Genomic DNA, 23,491 nt, shown 5'->3' on the forward strand with positions numbered 1-23,491 from the left:
AATTCCAACACATGTGAGAGATGCAACCATATAACCAAACTGGAGGCTAAGCTCTCTCAACTCAGTACTGGCAAAACCTGTCAGGAGGAGAAGGAAATCATACTCACTACAATTCCAGTCTCACATAGACCTACCACGACAGCAAACCAAACACATAAACAAACAAAAACATACTCTGAGGCTCTAAATAAAAATCTGCCTAAGCAACAGAGACCTCCAAAGCAGACACCCAAGCAACCGCTACCCCAAAACAAAACACATGCAACACATAGCTCACAGAGCCAGTGTGCCGAACAGTCACAGCCCTTAAGGCTAAATAACACACCTGATACACTTGTAATAGGTGACTCTATCGTCAGGCACACTGACGTCCCACTCACCAGGCTGAACAAGGAGAAGGTCACGGTGAGCTGCCTGTCGGGCGCTAGGATCCACCACATAACACAAGCACTCAGGTCACTCCAAGGCAAGTACAAATATGACTCAGTCATTGTCCATGCTGGTGTGAATGACCTGAGATGTACCTCCCTGGACTACATGAAAAGAGACATAGAGGAGCTCACTGAGCATGTAGCCCAGGCCGGTATGACCCTGACCTTGAGTAGCATCTTACCCTCACAAAGAATGATGCCACAATATGAAGACAAGATGATCAATTTCAACAATTGGCTTAAGTATTGGTGTCATTCAAAGGGGATCCAATGCCCGTCTGCCTGTGATGACATGCTCGACAAGCCATGATGCTTTGCTAGGGACGTCTTGCACCTGCCACCCCTTGGCTTTCGGATATTGGCAAAGGCTCTTGCCACCCCCATAGTGCCTTTTTTAGGCAAGGCTCAAAAGACAAACCCACCTCCATAGGTATCACAAGGGATAAGAAACTAAGAGTAATGCCACTCAATGCCAGAAGTCTAAACCTCAAGATGCACGCACTCGAAACTCTCCTTAGCATGGAGAACATCGATATCTGTGCAGTAACAGAAACCTGGTTCAAGGCTCCCGAGAGCACCCCAGCACTACCAGGTTATACCTCATACCATGTTTTTCGGCCCCAAAACTTAGACTGAACCACAAAAGGAGGGAGAGTATCAATATTTGTCAAATATACCCACACCTCCAGGTTGGTGGCACAGCACAAAGCATCAGAGACTATCCATGTGCAACTAACAGTGGGTAAAACTGCCTTCCAGTTTATAGCCTGCTACAGACCACCCTCCCAAACCCAGGAACCCCACTCAGCCTTCCTGAGAACACTGGAAAATATGAAGGTCTCTCCAAACACCATTATATTGGGCGACTTCAACTACCCTAACATAGACTGGGAGCATTACTCTAGCTCCAACACCCTAGCCCAAAGGTTCCTAGAATTTATAAACTCAAATGCTATGGAACAACTTGTTGCCACTCCCACAATTGGGGAAAACATACTGGACCTGATCATCACCAACATGGGGACTCTATGCTACAGACCAGAAGTGTATCCCTCACTGGTAAGATCAGACCATAAACTAATCTCACTAGATATTCACATCCCGACCCCAGCCCCTGCCCAGAAAACCACAGTGAAAAACTTCTTTAAAGCAGATTTCACACTCCTCAAAACTGAGGTGGAATCCTTCAAAGCCCCCAGGCTTGTGGAAAATACGGCCCAGACTGCAGAATCCTTGATAAACGCATTCTATGAACACCTTCAGGAATACATGGATCATGCAATCCCAAATAAAACCAAGACCCAATCCTCCAAAGTTAGGCATCCTGTCTGGTGGACCCCAGCCATAAACAAACTATACAATAGAAGGAGGAAGCTACTACATGATACAGCAAAATCCCAAAAAGGGAAGGCATCTTTGATCAGTATTAGCAAAAACTGCGGGCACTCATAAAATCATCTATGGCCAGCTTTGAGAGAAAGATTGCGCAGGACACTAAGGATAATCACAAGGCTTTCTTTAGTTATGTTAGGAACCTGGGTGGGAATTCCCAGATATGCTCAGAATTAGTCCAAAATGACAAAAAATACACCGAACCCACAGACATTGCCAACATCCTTGCTGACAGGTTCAGCGCAAACTTCTCCCCCCCCTTCCCCACCAAAAGGGCAAATATCTATCCCAGCAGAGTGCTGCCCCCCTGACATCTCAGATGCTCATGTAAGAGCCGCCCTCTCCAAAGCAAAAAACACAGCATCAATGGGACCAGACGATGTCCTGGGCTGCGTTCTACATGAACTCCAAGAAGAACTAAACCCAAACATAAAACCACTGTTCAATCTCAGCCTGACTACAGGATATGTACCCAAAGAGTGGTGTACAGCAACAGTGGTCCCTCTCCACAAAGGTGGTGCCTCAACGGATCCCGGAAACTATCGCCCCATAAGCCTGACTAGCTTGGTCTGCAAAACTATGGAAAGGATCATCATGGACCTCATAAAAAATTATATTGGGGACCTACAGACACTGGATCCTACCCAGTTCGGCTTTGTTAAGGGCAGATCCTGCCTCTTAAACCTGGTTGATTTCTTTGAAACAGTCACCAAGGCCATTGACGAGGGGAAGGTGGTCCACACAGCCTACCTGGACCTTGCAAAAGCCTTCAATACAATACCTCACTCGGGCATTATAGATAAGCTCACCAGCTTAAATATAAACCCCTATGTCACTAGATGGGTTGCAAACTGGCTCAAGGACAGAACCCACATGGTTAGAATTGCTGCAGCCATGTCAGACTCCAAACCAGTTACAAGTGGCATCCCACAAGGCTCAGTCCTGGGACCTCTCTTGTTTGGTATATATTTCTCGGAGGTACAGGCTAACACAGAAGGACTGTGGCTGACCAAGTTCGCAGATGACTGCAAACTAGGTGCCATAATCGACTCTCCAGCCGACACAAGCATCCTAAAAAAGGGCCTCATAGAAACAGACAACTGGTGCCAGAGCCATGGCCTCAAGCTAAATGCCAAAAAGTGTATAGTCATCCCCTTTGGCAAAAACGTGCCCACAAATTACCACATAGATGGTAATCCATTAAGTACAGAAGAAGCAATTAGGGACCTGGGGACCCAAATTGATAGCAATCTCTCATTTGACAACCACGTGGCCAAAGTGGTTAGAAAAACATTTTATATAGCCCACCTAATCATGAAGGGATTCACATCTAGATCAGGGGAGATCATCTTGCCTCTTTACTCATCCCTCATTGGGCCCATAATTGAGTACAATGCCCCTTTTGGGATGTACCTTACCAGACACCTGCAGCAACTGGAAAGACCCCAAAAGTACCTCACCAAGAGGATCAAAGGGCTCAAACAGATGCCATATGCTGCCCGGTTAAAGAAAGTCCAGCTCTACTCAGTGGCATACCGCCTGCTCAGAGGCGATCTGTGCCTGATGTATAAAGCCATATCCAACCCAGAATTAATGGACATGCTGCACCTCAGAAAATCCAAATCCCATCGAGCTACGCTTTTGAGAGACTTGAACCTCAGCACTGAAATAAATAGGACATGCTGAAGGGACAGATTCATAACCCAGAGGCTCCCTTCACTCTGGAATAAAATCCCAGTCCAGGTTAGGCAGAGTCCCTCATTGACTCTCTTCAAGAGGAATCTTGATGAGTGGATGGGAGATAGTAGGTTTACCCCGGGTATCACTTCTGTGTCACTGTTAGACAGAGGCACAGTATACGAACCTCGAAAAAGGGCATAGCAAAATTAATTTAAAATGGGTGGCGAAAGCCAAACACACTCTGGCTAGGCTTATAAATGCCCTAGGGCAGATAGCCTAGTATGAACCTATGAACCTATGAAATGTCTTATAAACGTAAGAACTTCTAAATTATGAAGATAATCAAATAAAAATGCAAAGATATCAAGGGTCCTATTTTAAATCATAATTTGTATTTATTTTAAGCACAAAAATATATTTTCCTAACAATGCTGTCTTCACACTCACAAGGTTTCATTGCAAAAGTATTCCTTCGACAGCAGTCACTAATAAGCAGACAACCTGACTTTCTTCTTGCTGCAATCTTAAGTGAAGAGTATCTTCAAAATACAAGGGCTGAAGACATTGCCATCACCAGCACTGACATGGAAAATAGTCAAGTTTCTATTAATTTTAGCATGCCAATATTATTATTTTAGTGGGAAGGGAGATCAGAAGAAAAAATGTGATATGTTTATGTATCACTCAATGCATGGAGGGGCTTAGCAACTATGATAATGGGTGTAAAGGCTAACTAGTTCAAGTAAGCTGAACACTGAAGTACTTGATTGATACATAAACTACAGATTTTAGGACAATTGCACCACATGTGATACCATGTGTCTACTGTTCCATAGTTGTACCAACACAGTTTATCAAACTTAGTTAAATTAATTTTATCTGGACACACATATATGTATTTATTAATCAATTACACAGTGTAAATAAATTTCTTAGATGACATACAAAGCTTTAAAAACTGAACATTAAATATTAGACTGATTCCATTTAAATGTAACATTTCTTTTATGGACCACTGAAATGATTGTTCTGACCTCAGAGGCTGAAGGTTTTTCTAATAATGTGGCAATTGCCCTTTTTGCTTTTATATTTACTTTACTTTCCCTGGGAAACCACTTATTAACCTTCCAGATCCTATTTCTAACCATTACTGCTTCCAAATTGGGAAAATTAGGAAAGGCCTCAGTTAATCTAACCTTGTTTATTATAGTGGATCATTTAACATGACCTCTTCTCTCCTAAGATACAATACAGCCATTTTTGCTGCACTAGATAGCATCCAATACAGGAGTCATATTTCTGTCTATAGAAAACTTAGAACTAAATTTCCTCTTATTATACAACATCTGCTTTAAAGACCTAAGGCCAGGGTCTTTGGTCACCATGAATGACAAAAGATCAATAACCATGATCAATTTTGGATCCCGTATCCTGGGAGCAACTGAGTGAATGTTACCTAAAATGCAGAAATCAGTTATAAATTGCCAGAACTGTGCAAACATATATCTCTCGGGGACCAGAACCTGAAACACCTATAAGGATGACCCAATATCAGAATCTTCCAGGAAATCCTGGAGATATCCCCATACCAGAGAAACTTCTTTCAGTTCCCTAAAATGTTCATATCTGTCATATCTTATAGACAATAATGCATTTAAAAAATACCCACCTGGTTCTAGATTCATCTTCAATATATTTATTCTTCTTAACAAAGACAAATTAAGAAAAGCCAAGGATTGACTCAGCTCTATAGATTTATTGTATATCTCTAGTATTTGTTGTGCTGTGTAGGTTACAACATTGTTTCAAAAATAACATCTTAAAAACTTTAATGGTAAACCAATTGACCAGATAACTGATATATTGAGAAAGCCTTGTCATTTTTTTTAAATTGTAACAAGTTATTTTGGAAAGGGATTTTTACAAATTGAAAGAAAACCTATATAGACTTTTTGACATCCAAAAAGTCAGCAATGTATTGTCAGCAAAGGCAAAATGTTAGTACTTAAAAGGGCAATCTTAGATTTAATAATTGCTTGCAAAAATGAGTTCAAACTGAGAATAAAATGAGTTGGGCCTAATCCTGACATGGTAAAACTTGAACCATATACACTGATGAAAAAGATGCAGTATAGACCAATGCATTTGAAACTATCCACCAGTAATTTCAACCTTTTTAGTACTTCAGCTACACATATTCTATTTATTTTACTGGATGGCCTTACAAGAGTTCACCAGTATTATAGCAATACCAGTTTTGAATATGAAGGATACAAAGGAGCATATAATTCTAATTCTTATATGAATGGTGCGGCTGATGATGTCTCTATCTATGACACAGCCAAACTGTTACATTATCTATCACCTGAGTAAAAAATAATAGGATATTTATTTATAAGGAGTGTATTAGTTTTATGATCATATTTAATAAAGATATGGGGTGGTACAGTAATATTCTATCTTGTGGGTTTTTATTGGATTTTAATAGTAATTTAGTTTTAGGTAATGCAAAATATAAATTAGATTTAAAATTCAGAATTGTCATCAACTGCTATGGTTGCATCAATCTGGAGGGAAGATGATACAAAACTTTATATGAAATTTGATGGCAACATGTCAGGGGAAGGCACTCTGCACCTCTTTTGTTAAAATGAATAGTGAATACTATAGAATAGCATCAATTTCATCTGGCACAAAAGAGCTGCCCACAATTACAAGGGCACAGTTAACATTTGAAAATATATTTCTATAATACTCAGCAAAGTGTATTATTGAATCCTAAGGATCTCAGATAAATCCTGTCTCTTTGCTTATTCCCTTGATACAATTTCTCTTTTTTCTATAGCCAGTAAAAAGACCCGAATTTTCATTGATGTTGAATATGGAAATATCGATTTTGCTTGTATAGTAAAGATTACTGTTTTGCACTAAGAATAATACTACACAATATGCTTAAATGTGTCTTTTCTTAATCCTACAGATTTGTCATAACTAACCAGGTACAAATTGTCAAAAAACTCTAACCAAAAGTAACTGAAGTTGGCCCTTCTGCTCACATCTTAAATGATAAACATTACAAAAAATTAGTAAATATAAAGCCTGAATATAGCCCACTTTTTGCTTAATGTCACGGGCTAAGAAGCACTACTGATCAAATATTCTGTTATTTTTCCTTATGATGTCATGATCATCAACTATTGTGTTATTCAGATTGCTAGTCAATTTGAATCTGTCAGATTTTGCAGTATTAAGATTAAATGTGAACAATGAGTGACCAGAAAGTAATACAGTATGGCAATACATTTCAGATGTTTCAGATAGCATCTGGTGAGAGCAAAAAAGTAATCAATTTGCAGCTACCTTTTACATTTCAAATGAAAGCGAATATCACAAATCTGATGACCAGACCTCCTTACATCTATTAAACCACATACCCCCCCAACAAATTCTCTTGTCTATTTGTTCTGCCTCATATTACTGATTTCGTGTCTAGTTGTGTAAAAATCTAAATTACTAAATTGCTGAACCAAAGCTCCTACTGACAGGTATAAAATAAAGTTAGTTTAGTCCTCAAAGGGAGCATAGTTAGAATCTAAAGTGAAGATAAGACCATTCCATGAAAGCTTCAGAAACAAAATACAAGCAGTTAAATCCTTATAGAATTCCAGGACTTACAACAGCTGTTTAAGGAACAATACAGGTACACATCTGTGTTTATTACAAGATGAATTACTGTAAGCCAAATTGATATGTTTCCTTCAAAAATATCAATTGAGAGATGAGCCTCTTGTAAATGTGAACCACAAAATACAAATGATGTTATAAATTGCATAACTGCTGTCATTTAGAAGGGTGATTAACACTGTATTTATAAAAGCTAAGCTATTGCTGTTTGATCTTAACAAAAGAAACAAAATCAAATCTAATCATATTTCATCAGGAGCCCCTCCCACCAAAATAAATATAATTACAATTATATAAAAATGAAAATTATGGTTAATTACAATTTAAAATATGTATATTGATGACTTATAAGACCAAATTCCCAAGTATCCAAAAGGGTTGCATATGTGTCACAGAAACAGCTTTCAGTTTCGGGGAACTTGTTACATTAGACAAAGCAAAGTATCTATATACTGAAACTGTAAAAACACTTGAGAAACAAATTTGCATTTGATTCCTTGACCAAACTAATTGCTCCTAATACAATCAAACTTTTTCATTCTTTACATTTTGAAGAGAGATCCTGGAACTCAGAAATGGAAGCGTGAGTGACATAAATGTTTCTTATTTCAATGGATTCATATTATACTTTTTTTCTTTTTAGGTGAAAGGAATGTAGGAAAACTGTTCTATTAGTTCCAGTTTTGGGTACTGCTACTTGATATATCATATCCAGATAACACTAAATCTCAGTTTCAGGGATGTTTTTTCTGAAAAAGGAAAGCTAACATTAAATGAAATAAAGTTAATAGCATTTTCTACAATTATCAATGTTCAAGAATTCCTGTTAGATGTAGATTTTAACATCTGGGTCTACACTTCAGATCTATAATGTGCTGTAAATACTGAAGTATTCAATGTCAATATAGTCAATGGCAATTCTGCTGCTTTCACTAAACATTTGAAGTCTGCTGTTTGCTCATTTATATTTTGCATTTGTATGGTGCAGGATGTTGTAGTGCTTTATTAAACTCTGCAATATCTGCAACTAAGTGTTTAACTGCAACAATAGTCTGGTTGAAACTACTCACATTTTCAGACATGGTCAGTTCATCTAGAAGATTGTGAAGGCACAGATTGAGTTTGAGTTACTACTGAGATAAAATGTGTGTTTCGTAAACAAATGAGCCTTAATACAGACTTTGCAGCAAATCTCATCTGACGTAGCAGGCATGGATGAAGTATAACAATACTACTACACTGATTCTGGAGCTTGTACATTTAGTGTTGACAATTGCTTTCTGTAATCTCGAATTTTACTACAAAGTTACTACCCATATTTCTGTTATTATTCATAAACAAATCACTTCTGGAGTATTTGTGTATCAACTTTGCATGAATCCTGAGGTAAAAATAGTGTTTTCCCTCTTACAGTTATGATTCTGTACTCTGTTTTGAACTGGCATTTTTATGTACAAGCTGCAGAAACAAGCTTAGGTAACTAATAGAGGAAATACAGTTTCACTTCAGCCAACTCATGGCTTTCCAATGTGGTTAATGGAGACTACTAAATTGTTTGGGTGTCTTCCAATATTCTTTACAGTCTTGAAGCTAGATGCTTCATATTCAGTGCTCACACTCCCCAAAAAGCATTTTAAGACAGTCACACACTCAAAACCATGCTCCTAAACAAATGTACTGTCACCTCAGAGAACTGCTGCTAGCTGTTCTTATCATACAAACTTATGAACAGCATGGACATTACCATGAACACCAAACACAGGGATTTATATCCTGCTAGCATATAGCACATTCTGATGTCATCCTCCTTGGGCAAATATTTCTCCTTTTTTTAGTCAAAACTTTGCAGAATGGCAAATTTATTTCTTGATGGCAGATAAATTTACTACCATAAATTAATTTTTCAGTGACCTTAGTGATGCTTGTTACTCCCGTCTGCATTTTCCAATTAGGTATTTTGGTTTATTTGCATACTATGACACAGGACACTGGGAATAGTATGCTATATCTTGACTTGACCCATTGTTTGTCTGCATTGCCTGGTCATGACTTCTATATTTTGCTAGTCAGATTTTACTATTTGTGAATGTCATTTGTTAAATGTTACTACTTAAACCATTTTAGCTGGATTAGTATCCATGTAGGAGCTAATAATCTATGAAGGACATCTGTGATAATTAGAAAAGAGCTTAGCTTGATCTTGTTATGGTAAACTTCCAAAACACCAGATTTTGTGAAATACGTTGCCTTACCTGCATGTGGAACCTTATTTTATAAAAGTGCTAAATATAACAATTGGCTGTATAGTTGTAAATACCAACAAGAAACTTGGGAATTTTCATTTTGGAATCACATGATGACATACACATGTCCTTTCTTAGTTGATTAAAGTTTTATTTTAACATCTTAAAGTAATTGTTTAATAATTGTTCAGGTAGCTGACACTCCATAGCCTGTGGTGTTGTAATTATTAACACTTATATAATCTAAGCAACAAAATCTATAAATTCAGTACAATATTATATGTAAAGCTAATAACTGCATTATTAAGGAGACATGATTTAAAACTGATGAGTATGCCCATTGCCCCTGTCATAGATGGATATACTGTTTATTGGAGCTGTCGCTAAGTAATTGAGGAAGGTGATGTGTTAATCTACACTGAAATCAATACATATAATGACCTCAATAGTTCTAATTCTGACATTTTTCAGCCCTTGAGAAAAATAAATATTATTAGGTTGGATGGGTAGTACAGAGTGATAATCCTATTAAATAGATAGATCAGGATTGATTAATGATTAGAGTACTGGAGGTGCTACTGGGAGAAGGATAGTTGTATGTGACTAATGCTTGCTTGCTTGTTTGCTTGCCCATCTTAGAGGCTGCCTGTCTCACTACTTTAGTGACTCCTAGAGGAGGCTGTTATAATGCACCAGGAGGCACCATGTCAAGCCACATGCATGGGTTGCCAGACAATGCCTTTACTTGTAACAGAAGTAGTGAGTATATTGAAGCCCACACATGCAGTCATGTCAGACATAGCAACACCCATTCCTGCAGAGTGTATGGCAGGACAGCCACTCCACAATGGGATAGCTACTAAAATAGAAAACCTCATATTGTCTGAATAATACCAGTATAACATGCATGGAGCTCATGGTCAGCATGCACTTTAGAGAAAAACAACCAAACAAGAACTATTGTTATTACAGTGTGTTACTGAATTCACAGTATGCCTCCCTTGGAGCACAGTTTATTCCTTGAAGAACTAAATCTGATGCTCTTTGAAAAAAAACTTATTTTTCCTTGGAAATGTAAGCTGTTCTGTAAAAATGGAATACATATTACAACCATAGTTTCTACTGGACCATCTTCTTGAAATTTTTGAACAAAAATAACTTTAAACCGATTGTGACATTACCCACTCAGGCTATGAATGTATTAGAGACTATACTAATACAGGGAATACTGACCAGCATGTCAGCGTCTTACCATCCATAGGCTAAGCAGGCCATAGTCACAGTTTGGTCCAGATTAAATCAGCTAGTAGCAAAGATCTACATCAGGGTACCAGTAGAAAAGTTAATAAAGCCAATTATAATTTAACTAAAATGGGATTCAATGGCTGGTGATGAAATAATAACTTGAAAAATGTATAATCAATGAATGCTGTGTAAAGCTCTATAATACAGTATACAATGTAATTGAGCATCATATCTCTAGAGTAAACACACACAAACATATGCAGTCAAAGACACACATTCACATGCACACATGATTTTCAGATTGTTTTCTTTCTTTTATATCATGATTTTTAATAGTTTTTTTGCTATACCTCCAGCACTCATTATCTGCCCTATCTTTGCAATTAACTTGTACTTATGGGTACCTTCTTATGGGAGTTACATGATCCTACCATATCCCTTCAGCAGGTGAGTCCTCCAAGTAGAAAAATTATTTGTTTGGCTTCTTCCAGTGATGTCTCCATCTCCTGAAAGGTGACTGTTGATAGAGAAAACTTCACTTGCATGACCGGGAAGAGGAGCTTTTGTAAAGACAGTGAAGTGGAGAACCTTTTTGGAGTGCGACACAAAATGGCATCACATTCATTACCAGGTAAGACATCAGCTACATCTCTAACATTGTTATAAATGGGAGAAGGTTACCCAAAGTTGTGGAATCACACATGTATGACAGGGTATCATGACCATCAACAAGGCCTCACTGCCATCCACGGGGAAGGAGAGGTGGTTCTCACTGCTTAGTCCCCACCCCCACCCCATTGCCCAACTTCTGAGCCACTAAGCAGACTCAAAGTTTTCCTTTAAGATGTGTTAGGCACATACAACTCTTTTATCTTAGAAAGGCTAATACTGCAAAATTAGAAAACACAAATTTCATTTATCATTGGCTTTGGGAAGGCTATCAGTCATAATGAAAGGCTGAAGACAGAATACAAAGAAAAATAAATCACACTTACTGTTAGAGTTTACAGTGCTTGGCTGCCAGGTATGTGCTTTTGGCATACTAGGTAGCTACCCTGTTGCAAAATGTTAAAGTGAAGAGAGGGGTGGTGAAAAGCAGGGACTGCTGCTGTTTGAGAACTTTATTTATAGACATTTTTGTTCTGTATTCCATAGTGACACAGCTTGTAAATGACCATTTAGCAGCCCCTTTAAAAACTCAATAGAATTTCTTCATTATAAGTTGAAGAAAAAAATGACAAATCAATATCACTGATCAGAACTGTAGATTTCCTGCTCTTAGGAGTGTCAAAACAAGTATTCACTGTAAGAAAGCGCTACAGAGCTGATGCCCTGACTCGAGTGGCAATTCAAAAAGTACTTCATTTGCCAAGGCAAAAAGGCAAATGTATTTTCTGCATTGCTATGCTCATTTTGCTGAGTAATTGCATATCATACACTACGTTACAGTTTATATATAATTAAAGCCCTCTGCTACTAATGGTCATAGTCAACTCCTAAATGTTTTATCCCATGCATGGGTTCCCCCATATTATCTATGATATGATCCCACTTATTCTCTTTAGAGGTAGCATATAATTATCAACCATGGGATGGGTAAGTCTAAGCTAACACCAAATGGGATAGGTTAATTCAAGCACCAAACTGAAAACTGCCTAAGCTTAAAATGGTCCATAAGGGCAGTTAGCCTAGTACTTACCTGTGAAAAAATACAAATGACTGAAGCAGTTCATTTACTTTTTTCTATTGCCATCATACAACTACTTTCTTCAAAAATGCTTAAACAAAATTTTAAATATTAAATGTGCTTTAAATTGAGCATACCTAAACAAAGGAAATACTCACCATCTTCAACACTCCAGGTCCCAACATAACTTTCTCCTTCCCTAGCATTGTCAGGCTGATTAGGTCCAAATATTTGGTAGTCCATTTCTGTTCCATCTGTCCACGCGAACAACCCCTCCTGCACCAGATGCAAGAAATATCTTGAGTGATTCAGGCTGCTGCATATAACTTTGTGATAATGTTTTAATTTTTAAAACTTCTCTAGGCACACATATTAACAAAATATGTATATAGATTTCAGGCTACTAATAGTGACAGCCAAACTGACTTTCATTCTTGAAAAGAGAGTAAAGTGTAATATAATTACAGCGCAAATAATTCAGATGTTACAATAAACTATGCAAATAATGCAAAACAACTTAAAAAGCACATGAACAACTGGATATAGAAAAAAGTATCAGAAAAAAAATATTTTACACATAAATCATGACCTTTAGAAAAACATGATACAAAAAGAATATGCAACATAAAACAAATACATACCGTGAACATAACTGATTATTTAAACTGCAGTGTACCTTATTGCATTTCATTGTTTAATACAGAGGGACTTAACTTTTACCTGTAAAAGCATCTCAACACATGTTAATAACTAACATATATGTCTATTTCATGTACGTGACAGATTGTTTTATCTGTGTGGCATCCTTCCTGTGGGTTAGTAATCAAGGAGCCAGAATCCTCACCACTGACACTGGTGAGGGACATTCACTTGGAACAAAAATAGATACAGTATTTCCAGATGCAGCTCTCTGCACCAAGCACAATTTCCCTTAAGAGCAGCCAGGGAACACACTCAGTCCAGGGTCTAGGTTTCCTTCTCACTCTCTCCAGGGCCCCAATAAGACTTACCACTGGCACAACTATAGAGTTGAGTCCTCAGCTGAGTGTGCCAGGCCATGTACTCCACCACCCTCTCTGTGAAACTGGTGCTCTGTGTTCCTGCTCCAAGTAGCTGACACACACACTCTTTGAGATTTGATTCACACACACACACACACACACACACACACACACACACACACACACACACACACACACACACACACACACACACACTCACACACCTGTGAAAGGCTGTCACAGATATACTAGCTATGCCTCTCTGCCAAGACTTTAAGTTAGATATTGCCACCAGGACAATCAAAAGTCAACTAATCTAAGGCTGTTACAAGGGTACCCAATTATACTGAGTGAAATGAATACTAATACAAATGGAAGTGTTTGATCAATGCAGTAAGGCTTCCAGGATAGGCCACAGTGTCACCAAATAAATATAAGTGCTCTCAAAGGTTAAATATTCTCTAAAAGACAAGCTACAATGTAAAGTTTAAATATATTTAATAATAATAAAATAATGTGAAAATACTAAATATCTATCTACAATAAACATCAGAGTTTCAATCACATGAAATATTAAAAATAACACAGATGGCTAGATTCACACAGATACAGGAAAACAGTACTTAACTAATCTCACTATATTTTTCTGACTGCTCTAAAGAATGACTATTCCTTGGTTATTTACTAAAGCATGGCAAAATGATGTAGGTGAGGGGATCCTTCTTGTCAGGTTTCAAAAACAGACTGCTCTGAGACGTCTGTCTCATCCAGTATTAAAACATCATTTCAGTGCTGGATTACAGAATAATGTCACACAGATCTGGTTATCTGACTTCTGGTTTCCATACTATCCCACTTTACTAGAAACTGAACCAGAATCCTTCACATATGTGTTACCATATACACAGATAGAGCTTTACTAAGATGTCTTATAGCATTTGGAAGCCATAAAACCATTTCAACACTGCCACCCTTCCAGGGTAGCAATTAGTTCACTGCTAATGACAATACAGCATGATTCCTAGTCCTTGTTTTCACAGACTGTCTCTGGCTGCAATCAGAACTGTAAGATACAATCTTTATGGCCTTCCAGGTAATTTAATTTCAGAGTATTTTTCAAAGTTAGTCTGACTGAGATTAACCTCTTCTCTTCTAGCATCCTCTGTTACAATATATTAATTCCAACAGTTACAATGCAGTCTGACATACAGGTATATTTCTTTTTCTGTCCAGCAGGACCCACTGTTGGTACATTTTTAACACAAGCAAGTTTACTAATATATTTTCAACACAATCACCTGTACAAATCAGTTTGATATACAAATGGCATATAATGCAAAACTCCAGGTAGCTATGCTGGCATATGTTACACATCCACTGCCCAACTTCTCTTGGTATAGCTGGCAATACCTCACATCATCACGTCTCCCCTCTTTGAAGACTCAAACTAGTTTCTCAAGTGACCCTGGAGAAACTTGGCTTGAAGGACATGAGCCTGTCTGGGAACACATTAGCCGATACCCTGTCTTGACAGCCCATCTGCATTGGCATTGCTGACCCCACTATGGTGCTGCACTGTCACACCATATGCCTGCAACACTAGGCTCCACCTTAATAACATGGTATTTTGCTGGCTTTCTTGATGTAGCCATGTTAAGGGATTGCAGTCTGCAACATTCTTTTTCTACAACTGCATAACATTCTTCCCTGGGTTGGAGTCTATGGCTCAAATATACAGCTGGGTGCTCTTTTCCTCTGAGTAAACTTGGCTGAACAGCCCCCACTGCATGGTTTGAAACACCCCCTGCACAACAAATTATTTGCTGTAATCTGGATTGGAAAGCACAGGGGGTCTTCCCAAAGCTCCATTGACTTTTGGAATGCCTACATAGGCTGGGGTCCACACTACCTTATCTGGCCTTTTTTTTCCTTGTCAGGTCTGTGAGTGGAGCAGCTATTGTACTATAATTGGGAACAATCTTTCTATAGTATCCTGCTATTCCCAAGAATGCCCTCTCCTGCTTTTTGGTAACATGGATAGGCCATGCCTGAATATCTTACACTTTGGCAGGTTCTGGCCTGATCTTACCACTCCCCACTCTATGTCCCAGGTAGGAGACCTCTACCATATCCACCTGACACTTACTGGGCTTAATAGTCAACCCTGCCCTTTGCAGTCTGCCCAGGAACTCGCTGACATGCTGAAGGTGCTCGTGCCAGGTATGGATGTAAATGGCAATATCATTCAGGTAAGCAAGGGCATAATCATCTGCTCTTGCTAGGATATAATCTACAAGCCTCTGGAAGGTTGCTGGGGCATTTTTCATCCCAAAGGACATATTTGTGAACTTGTACAATCCACAATGAGTCACAAAGACTGACCTCTCTCTAACAGTGGGAGTCAAGGGCACCTGCCAGTAGCCCTTGGTCAGATCAATAGTGGTCAGATACTTAGCCCAATCCAGTTGCTCTAAGGCTTCATCTGTCATAGCCATGGGGTAAGTATCTGACTCTGTGTGACTATTTTTTCTGTAGTCCACACAGAACCTGGTGCTGCCATCTTTCTTTGATACCAGCACCACTGGGAAGGCACAGGGACTGCTGGACTCCTGAATTATCCCCAGTTCCAACATTTCCTGTATCTCCTCCCTCAGAGTCTGTCTGACTCGCTCAGGCACCCTGTAAGGGGCCTGCTTGATAGGCCTTTGGGGACCTGTATCTAGATGGTGCTGCACCAGGTGGGTGTGCCCAGGTTTCCCAGTGAACATGTCCCCAAACTGTGTAATACTGCTTGGATTTCTCAAACTTGGATAGGGGATAGCCACTGGGACATGGCTAACCCTTCCATTGAGGTATCAGTCCAAGCCATACTGAGGGGATCAGTCACCAGATCCCACTCAGACTTCTCCTGCCATCTACTGCAAATACTCAGCACAAGGCCTTCCTTATCATGGTAAGGCTTCATCATGTTAAGATGGTACAATCTGTGACCCTGCCTCCAGCCTAGCAGGTTTGTCATGTAGTTAACATCACTGCCTTCCTTACCACTTTGAAGGGTCTCTCCCAAGCTGCCTGCAGCTTATTATGTCTGACAGGAATGAGCACCATAACCTGCTGTCCCCCAGCATACACTTGGACTCAAGCATTACTGTAATACTAGGTATGTTTCTGCTGTTGGGTCCCTGCAAGTTGCCCATGGGCCAAATCCACGAGCTCCCTAACCCTTGTTTTGAGGTTTAGGACATATGCCATAACAGACTCCCTGTGGAATTTACACTCACCCTCCCACTCATCATGAATCAAATTTAAAGGCCCCCTCACCCTATGCCCACACAGCAACTCAAAGGGTGAAAAGTCTGTAGATTCATGGGGCACCTGTCTGTATGCAAACAGCAGATGGGGCAAATATTTGTCCAGCTCTCTCTCTCCCTGAAACTAGTTGCAAATGTCCATAACATGGTCTTTAGTGTAGAGTTTAACTTCTCTACAGGACCATTATTCTCAGGATGGTAGGGGGTGGTCTTTAGGTGCTTCACTCCACAGTAATCCTACACACAAGCCAGCTGGTCTGAGATGAAACTGGCACTTCTGTCAGTTAGTATTTCTTTCTGAAAACTTACCCTGCTGAAAATCTCTAACAAAGCATTTGCTACCTTCTCTGCCATGATGGAGGACAGAGCCACTGCCTCAGGGTATCTAGTAGCATAATCTACTAACACCAGAATATACTTCTTCCCTGTGGTACTTGGGGTACTGAGAGGCCTCACAATATCTATGGGGTCTATATCAGAACATCAAAGTATTAAAACTTCGAATGTTCTGATAGCGAACACTATTCAGCGAGTGCTAAGAATAGCGAAGCTGCAGAACAGCAAATTCTTTCCTCGGGAAAGAATTTGGTTGGCCTTTTCTGTGGCTTCACTATTCTTAGAGCTGTGGTGGAAAGTTACTGGCTGGGTTCAGGTAAGTGTGCGATTGTTTGTACGTTAGGGTTAGGGGCAGGTTAAGTGAGTTAGGGTTAGGGCGCGGGATAGGCGTGTGTGCGATAGTGACAGATTTTAGGGTTAGGGGCGGTTTGAGTGAGTTAGGGTTAGGGCGCAGGTTAGGTGAGTGTGTGATAGTGATGGACCTTAGGGTTAGGATTTGGGTTAAGGTAAGTCGGTAGATAGTAGTGTATGTTTAGTTTAGTGTAGTGTTAGATGTAGGAATTTAAGTGTATGTGTGTGGTTGCTGTTTGTTTGATGTGCTTGTGTTGTGTGTATGTGTTTTAGAGCAGTGAATTTTTTCCATGGGAAAAAATTTGCTGTTCTGAATGTTCGATATTTTCATGCTTAGATGTTTTGGGGTCGATGAAATAGCGTTTGCTATTTTCATCTTTCAATAACATGATATAAATGCTCCATAACTACCCTCTTAAATGGCTCCTCAATCACAGGCAAAGGTATCAGAGGAGCCTTAAGCTTGTTCCCTGTGTTGCCTACTTTTTGGCACTGCTCACAGGTCCTGCAGTACCCTGTTGCATCCCTCACAATCCCAGGCCAATAAAAGTTCTACACAATATGTCTCTTGCTATGCTTTATGCCCATGTGACCTGCAAAAGGAATGTCATGGGCTATGGCTAGAAGTGCCAGCCAGTAGGCTCTAGGCACCACTAACTGCTGTATTACCTCACCCTCTACCCCTCCCTCAGGGGTCCACTCTCTATACAGTAATCCTTTGTTCCAGTATACAAACTCCCCTTTTTCCTGAGAATCAGGCACCTTCTTAGCTACCTCCCTCAAGCCCCGTAGCCTGTCTCGACTCTATCTTTGTGACCCTTCCCAGCTCCCTTCCCACAAGATGTCAAGTATCCCATGACAGCAGTGCCTCACTGTCAGCCTGGGTACTACCACCCACCTCTGCCTTTGCAATAACTCTGTCCAAGGGAACATCAGTACCTACCAGCAGCTGTGGCTCACCTCCAGTTTCACTGCTACAGGGTAGCTCCCTCTCTGAAACAGTGACCTCACCAACCCTTGAGGTGTGGGGTCTGTCTGGATCTCCCCCAGGCTAACAGACCCACATGCCTGTCTCCAAGCCTTAGCGAGTGTTAACTGCATGCACATAATGTACTGCATTATCAAAATCATTCCCTATCAAGACATCTGCAGGGATATTCTCAAATACACCTATTTGCTTGCTTGATTGTTCACCCTCCCAGCCAAGGTGAACCCTGGCCAAAGGCATTTGGAATGGGGTCCCTCCTGAAGCTCTGACTGGAGTGGTCTGCCCAAGCAAGTACTGCTCCTCTTTAACAACTGCAGGCTTCACAATGGCTATGTCAGAGGTGTATCCTTCTTAGCAATGGCCTGTTTTCCATCCACTAAGATAGGATACAAACTCCAGTGATAGTTTGGTACCCATGTTGTCTCCAGACAACTTACCACTTGCATACTGTTATTCCCACTTGCTGGCTCCCCCACCGTTTGCTCCCCAGCTTGCTTCTGTGGACATCTGTATGATACATTTCCCCACTGATTACATTTAAAAGCTCTAACTCTTGATCCTGGCCATGTACCTGAACTAGTGGCTTCTCTGTTACTGGTGGACTTTGTTTGGGTGGTTTAGGCTGCCCACCATGGGTTCCCTTATATCCATGTGCAGCACTGGGTATTCTCTTCTTGTGCAGTGATGCCCTGCTTGTTAAGTAGAGATCCCTTTTTCCCCAGCTCATCTGCAGAGTTACACTCCTGGTCTGCCAACCAGATTCTTAGATCTTCAGGCAAAGTGCTAAGGACGTGTTCCCTCACCAAAAGGTCTGCCAAGCCAAAGTGGTGATCTGACACCTACTCACCCGTCTTGAAAATAAGTGGTTAACTCAGCAATATAATCGCATACACTTTCATCTGCCTTGCATCTGTGTTCACAAAACGTTTTCCTAAATGTTTCAAGTGTTAACTACAACACTCCAATAAACATTTTATTTTTTTATAGTTTAAACAATCAAAATCAAACAATTTAGAAAGAGCAGTTACAGCTTCACCACGAAGTAAGGGAGACAGGAACTGTACCCAGAGCCCTTGGTCAGCATTATACTGTTTACATACTCTTTCAAATATATGAATGAAACTATCAAAATTATCACCTTCTGTGAACTGTGGAAGAAATGTACTAATATTGCTTCTGGGGTTCAGTTATTTCCTTCTTCATTACTTCCATGACCCTGATGAAGAGTCAGCATCTCTCTCTCACATTGCCATTGTTCCTCATTTTCTTCAGCCTCCAAATACTGCAGTCTCTCATAAGTCTAATTTTGTCTGTTTCTCCTTTTCTTTAGCCCCCAAATGCTGCAGTCACTCCACTGATTCTAATTCCAAATGTTTGGCCTCCAGTTCAAGTCTCTTTAACTCCAGACAGATTTTTAAATCCTCTGAGGAAAAGGTGAACTGTCCTGTTTCTGAGGACTACAAATTCCTATCACCAGACTGGTTATCCTCCTGATTGCAGGTGTGAGCTGCAACCAAGGCTGAAATCATTTCACCTTTAGTCATGTTAGCATGCACTAGTCCTTTGGCTTTGCACATCTTGACCAACTGGTTCTTTTTCAGCTTTCCATAATCCTCTGCTGACATCTTTGCCTGCTTTCCTCTACTAAACTAAACTAACAAAAAATAAATAAACCTGTTGTGAAAGTGAAACTCTTTATGTTTATCTTGTGGCTGATGACAGTACACACACCTTTAGTGACAACTGCTTACAGGCTACAGAAGTACAATTAATATACACACCATTGCTCACCAATATGTGATATCCCTCCTCTGGGGGATAGTAATCAAGGATCCTGAATACTCACCACTGACACTGGTTAGAGATGTTCACTTGGAACAAAAATAGATACACACAGTATTTACAGATTCAGCTCTCTGCACGAAGCACAATTTCCCTTAAGAGCATCCAGGGAGAACATTCAGTCTGGGGTCTGGGTTCCCCTCTCTTTCCAGGTGCTCAGTAAGACACCCCACTGGCACAGCTAGAGAGTTGAGCCCTCAGCCAAGTGTTGCAGGCTAAGTCCTCCACCATCCTCTCTATGAAACCAGTGCTCTTTGTCCCTGTTCCAAGTAGCTGACACACACTCTTTGAGATTTGATTTTCACACACACACACACACACACACACACACACACACACACACACACACACACACACACACACACACACACACACACACACACACACCTGGGAAAGGCTGGCACATATTTACTACCTATGTCCTTCTGCCCAGACTATAAGGTAGATACTGCCACCAGGACACTCCAAAGCCAGCTACTCTAATGGTCTTACAATGGTACCCAATTATACTGTTTGAAATTAACACAAATGGTAAAGTTTGACCAATACAGTAAGGCTTCCAGGAGTGGCCTCCATGTCATCAAATATATATAAGTACTCTCAAAAGTAAAATATTCTCTAAAACACCATCCACAGTGAAAAGTTTAAATATATTTAATAATAATAAATAATAAAAGAACATGAAAATACTAAATATCTATTTTCAATAAACACCAGAGTTTCAATCATAGGAAATATTAAACATAACACAGATAGATAGATTCACACAGATACAGAAAAAAAAGTACTTAACTTATCTCGCTATACTTTCCTGACTGATCTAAATAATTACTATTCCCTGGTTACTTACTAAAGCAAGTCAAGATGATGTATATGAGGGGATCCTTGTTGTCAGGTTTCAAAAACAGACTGCTCTGAGACTTCTGTCTCATCTAGTATTAAAACATAATTTCAGTGCTGGATTACAGAATCATACACATATATGTTACCATACACATAGACAGAGCTTTGCTAAGATGTGTTATAGCATCTGGAAGCCATAAAACCATTTCAACACTTCCACCCTTCCAGGGTAGAGATTAGTTCAGTGCTAAGGACAATAAAGCAGGATTCCTAGTAATTGTTTTCACAGACATTTTGTCTCTGGCTGCAATCAGAAGTGTAAGAGACAATCTTTATGGCCTTCCAGGTAATTTAATTTCAGACTATTATTCAATGTTAGCTGGACTGAGATTAACCTTTTTTTTTTCCAGTATCCTCTGTTACAATATATTAATCCTAACAGTGACAATACAGTCTGACATAGAGGTGTATTTCTTTTTCCTGTCCAATAGGACCCACTGTTGGTACATTTTTAACACAAGCAACTTTACAAAAATATTTTCAACACAAGCACCTGTACAAATCAGTTTGATATACAAATGACATAATTATTTACAAAACTCCAGCTAGCTATGCTGGCATATGTTACACATCCACAGACCTACTTCTCATGACATAGCTGGCAATACCTCACATCGTAACAAACTGGATTGCAACCCATGAGCAATGTCTGGTTAATTTCCTTATGTGGAATCACACAACATGCAAATAGAGACTGAGGGATTCAAACTCAGGGAGTCAGGCTAAAGCGTATTAGGATCTCATAAACTTAGACTTCTGCACTAAACTGCCAGACAGAAGCCTACAATAGTGGAGAAAGTAGAATTGATTTCTTCCTAGGTAAAGTCATTAAATCCCTGATTGTTGTATGAAACATACTTCAACCACCTTTACGAGCTGCTTCAACCTCCCTGCACCACCTTACCAATACCAACTAACCCTAACCCTGCTCTAACCTTAGGCATAGCCCCTGTACATTACCTTTCAAAAAACCCTTTCCACAACATTGCCACTATTCAGAAAAATTTGATCCGAATGTATGATGGGGTTTGGTCTTCCAGGTGCTAAATGGAGCTGTATGGGCTGGATTTAGAAAACATTACTGCATCACAGTAAATACATTTGCATGATGTGTGGTAATGCACAGGATTTGTACAGTTCATAAAACTTAGCTACAAGATGTAACTATGCCAAATAATGTGGTTGGCCATGTTATTTGCTAAGGACTGCATAATAGGGTGCAAAACAAGATTTCAGGACAATTTAGAGATGTTTAAATGCAGCACAGCAGTGTTGTATCCTTGAACTTGATCATATGCCTGTATTCATTACTTAACTATGGTAGGGTTGCCACAGCTATAGTAAATGTGTATCTGCAAGAGGCTCATGTTGCAGTTGATATACCCAATGGTGCATGACATTACCTCAAGAAGTACAGGGTCATCTGGCTGCACTTAACATTTCATGCCCTCCATGACACCAACATAATGGACCAGTACTGTGTGGACAGAAACATGATGCAATAAATTGTGGACATGTGTCAGCCTCATCTGCAGCCCCATGTGAGTTGGAATAATAGATTACATATCCCAATGGATACAAAGGTATATGTGGATTTGGGTATATTACACATTAAGTGGTCCACATCAGTAACTCCTGTATACACCTACCTGCTTACCACACCCAATGGTGGTGCAAAGCATGAATGACCATAAAACAACAAAAGAGTGCACTTCCAAGTTCCTGTTAACCTTGATCTCAATTTATTTAAGATCATAAAGTCAGGAAATAAAGTCCTTTTTGATATTTAGGTGCACCACCTGTTAATGTACATCTCAGCCAGTCAAAATCAAGTAAATGCAGAAAAGCTAAGCAAATAACTCATGCAATAACAAAAAAAAAACAAGATATGCCTGAGCTTCCCATTTTTCTCACATACTTTGGCTTTATTTATTTTACATAACTGCTTTGGGACCGAAGTATAATTAATATTTTGCTGGGCATTTCCCAATAAATAATACAAGCTGCTGTCCATTGTCTATCACTTGTGATTGAAATATGTATATTTGTGCAGCATGTTTACTTTGTATGTGTACAGTATTCTCAGATATAAAAAAATGCTTCTCTAACCACAGGCACTCATTGGTCTGGCTAAATGACTCCTGCCCTTCATCTACTGTCTGTCAGACTGCATGGTTTCTGAAATTCACAATTATTTACTGCTTTAAAAAGTGTAATCTGTTTAAATGTGTCATTAATGACATAGTTAAGAAAGCAATTTTTCATTTGTGTTTGTATTTCTTCTCCCCCACCCTCATGTGACACTGCTCATAGTATAGCAATAATGAAGTCCAACAGATGTCATGCAATATGTAAACTGGAATTGTCTACCCTCAGTCATGCACTTGAGCTGAGCAT

General features: G+C 39.6%; 1 protein-coding gene across 1 annotated transcript in view; it reads right to left on the reverse strand.

The window, feature by feature from the left end:
- LOC122796227 (snaclec rhodocetin subunit delta-like) overlaps positions 1–23,491 on the reverse strand; it is a 329,386-nt gene that overhangs the window by 69,361 nt on the left and 236,534 nt on the right. The window contains exon 5 of the mRNA XM_044064542.1: positions 12,521–12,638. Within this exon, the coding sequence (XP_043920477.1) occupies positions 12,521–12,638 (118 nt within the window). The remainder of the gene's footprint in view (positions 1–12,520; positions 12,639–23,491) is intronic.

The sequence above is a fragment of the Protopterus annectens genome, chromosome 3.part0, assembly GCF_019279795.1.
Source record: "Protopterus annectens isolate FY-2018-M chromosome 3.part0, PAN1.0, whole genome shotgun sequence".
In the NCBI taxonomy this organism is placed as follows: domain Eukaryota; kingdom Metazoa; phylum Chordata; order Ceratodontiformes; family Protopteridae; genus Protopterus; species Protopterus annectens.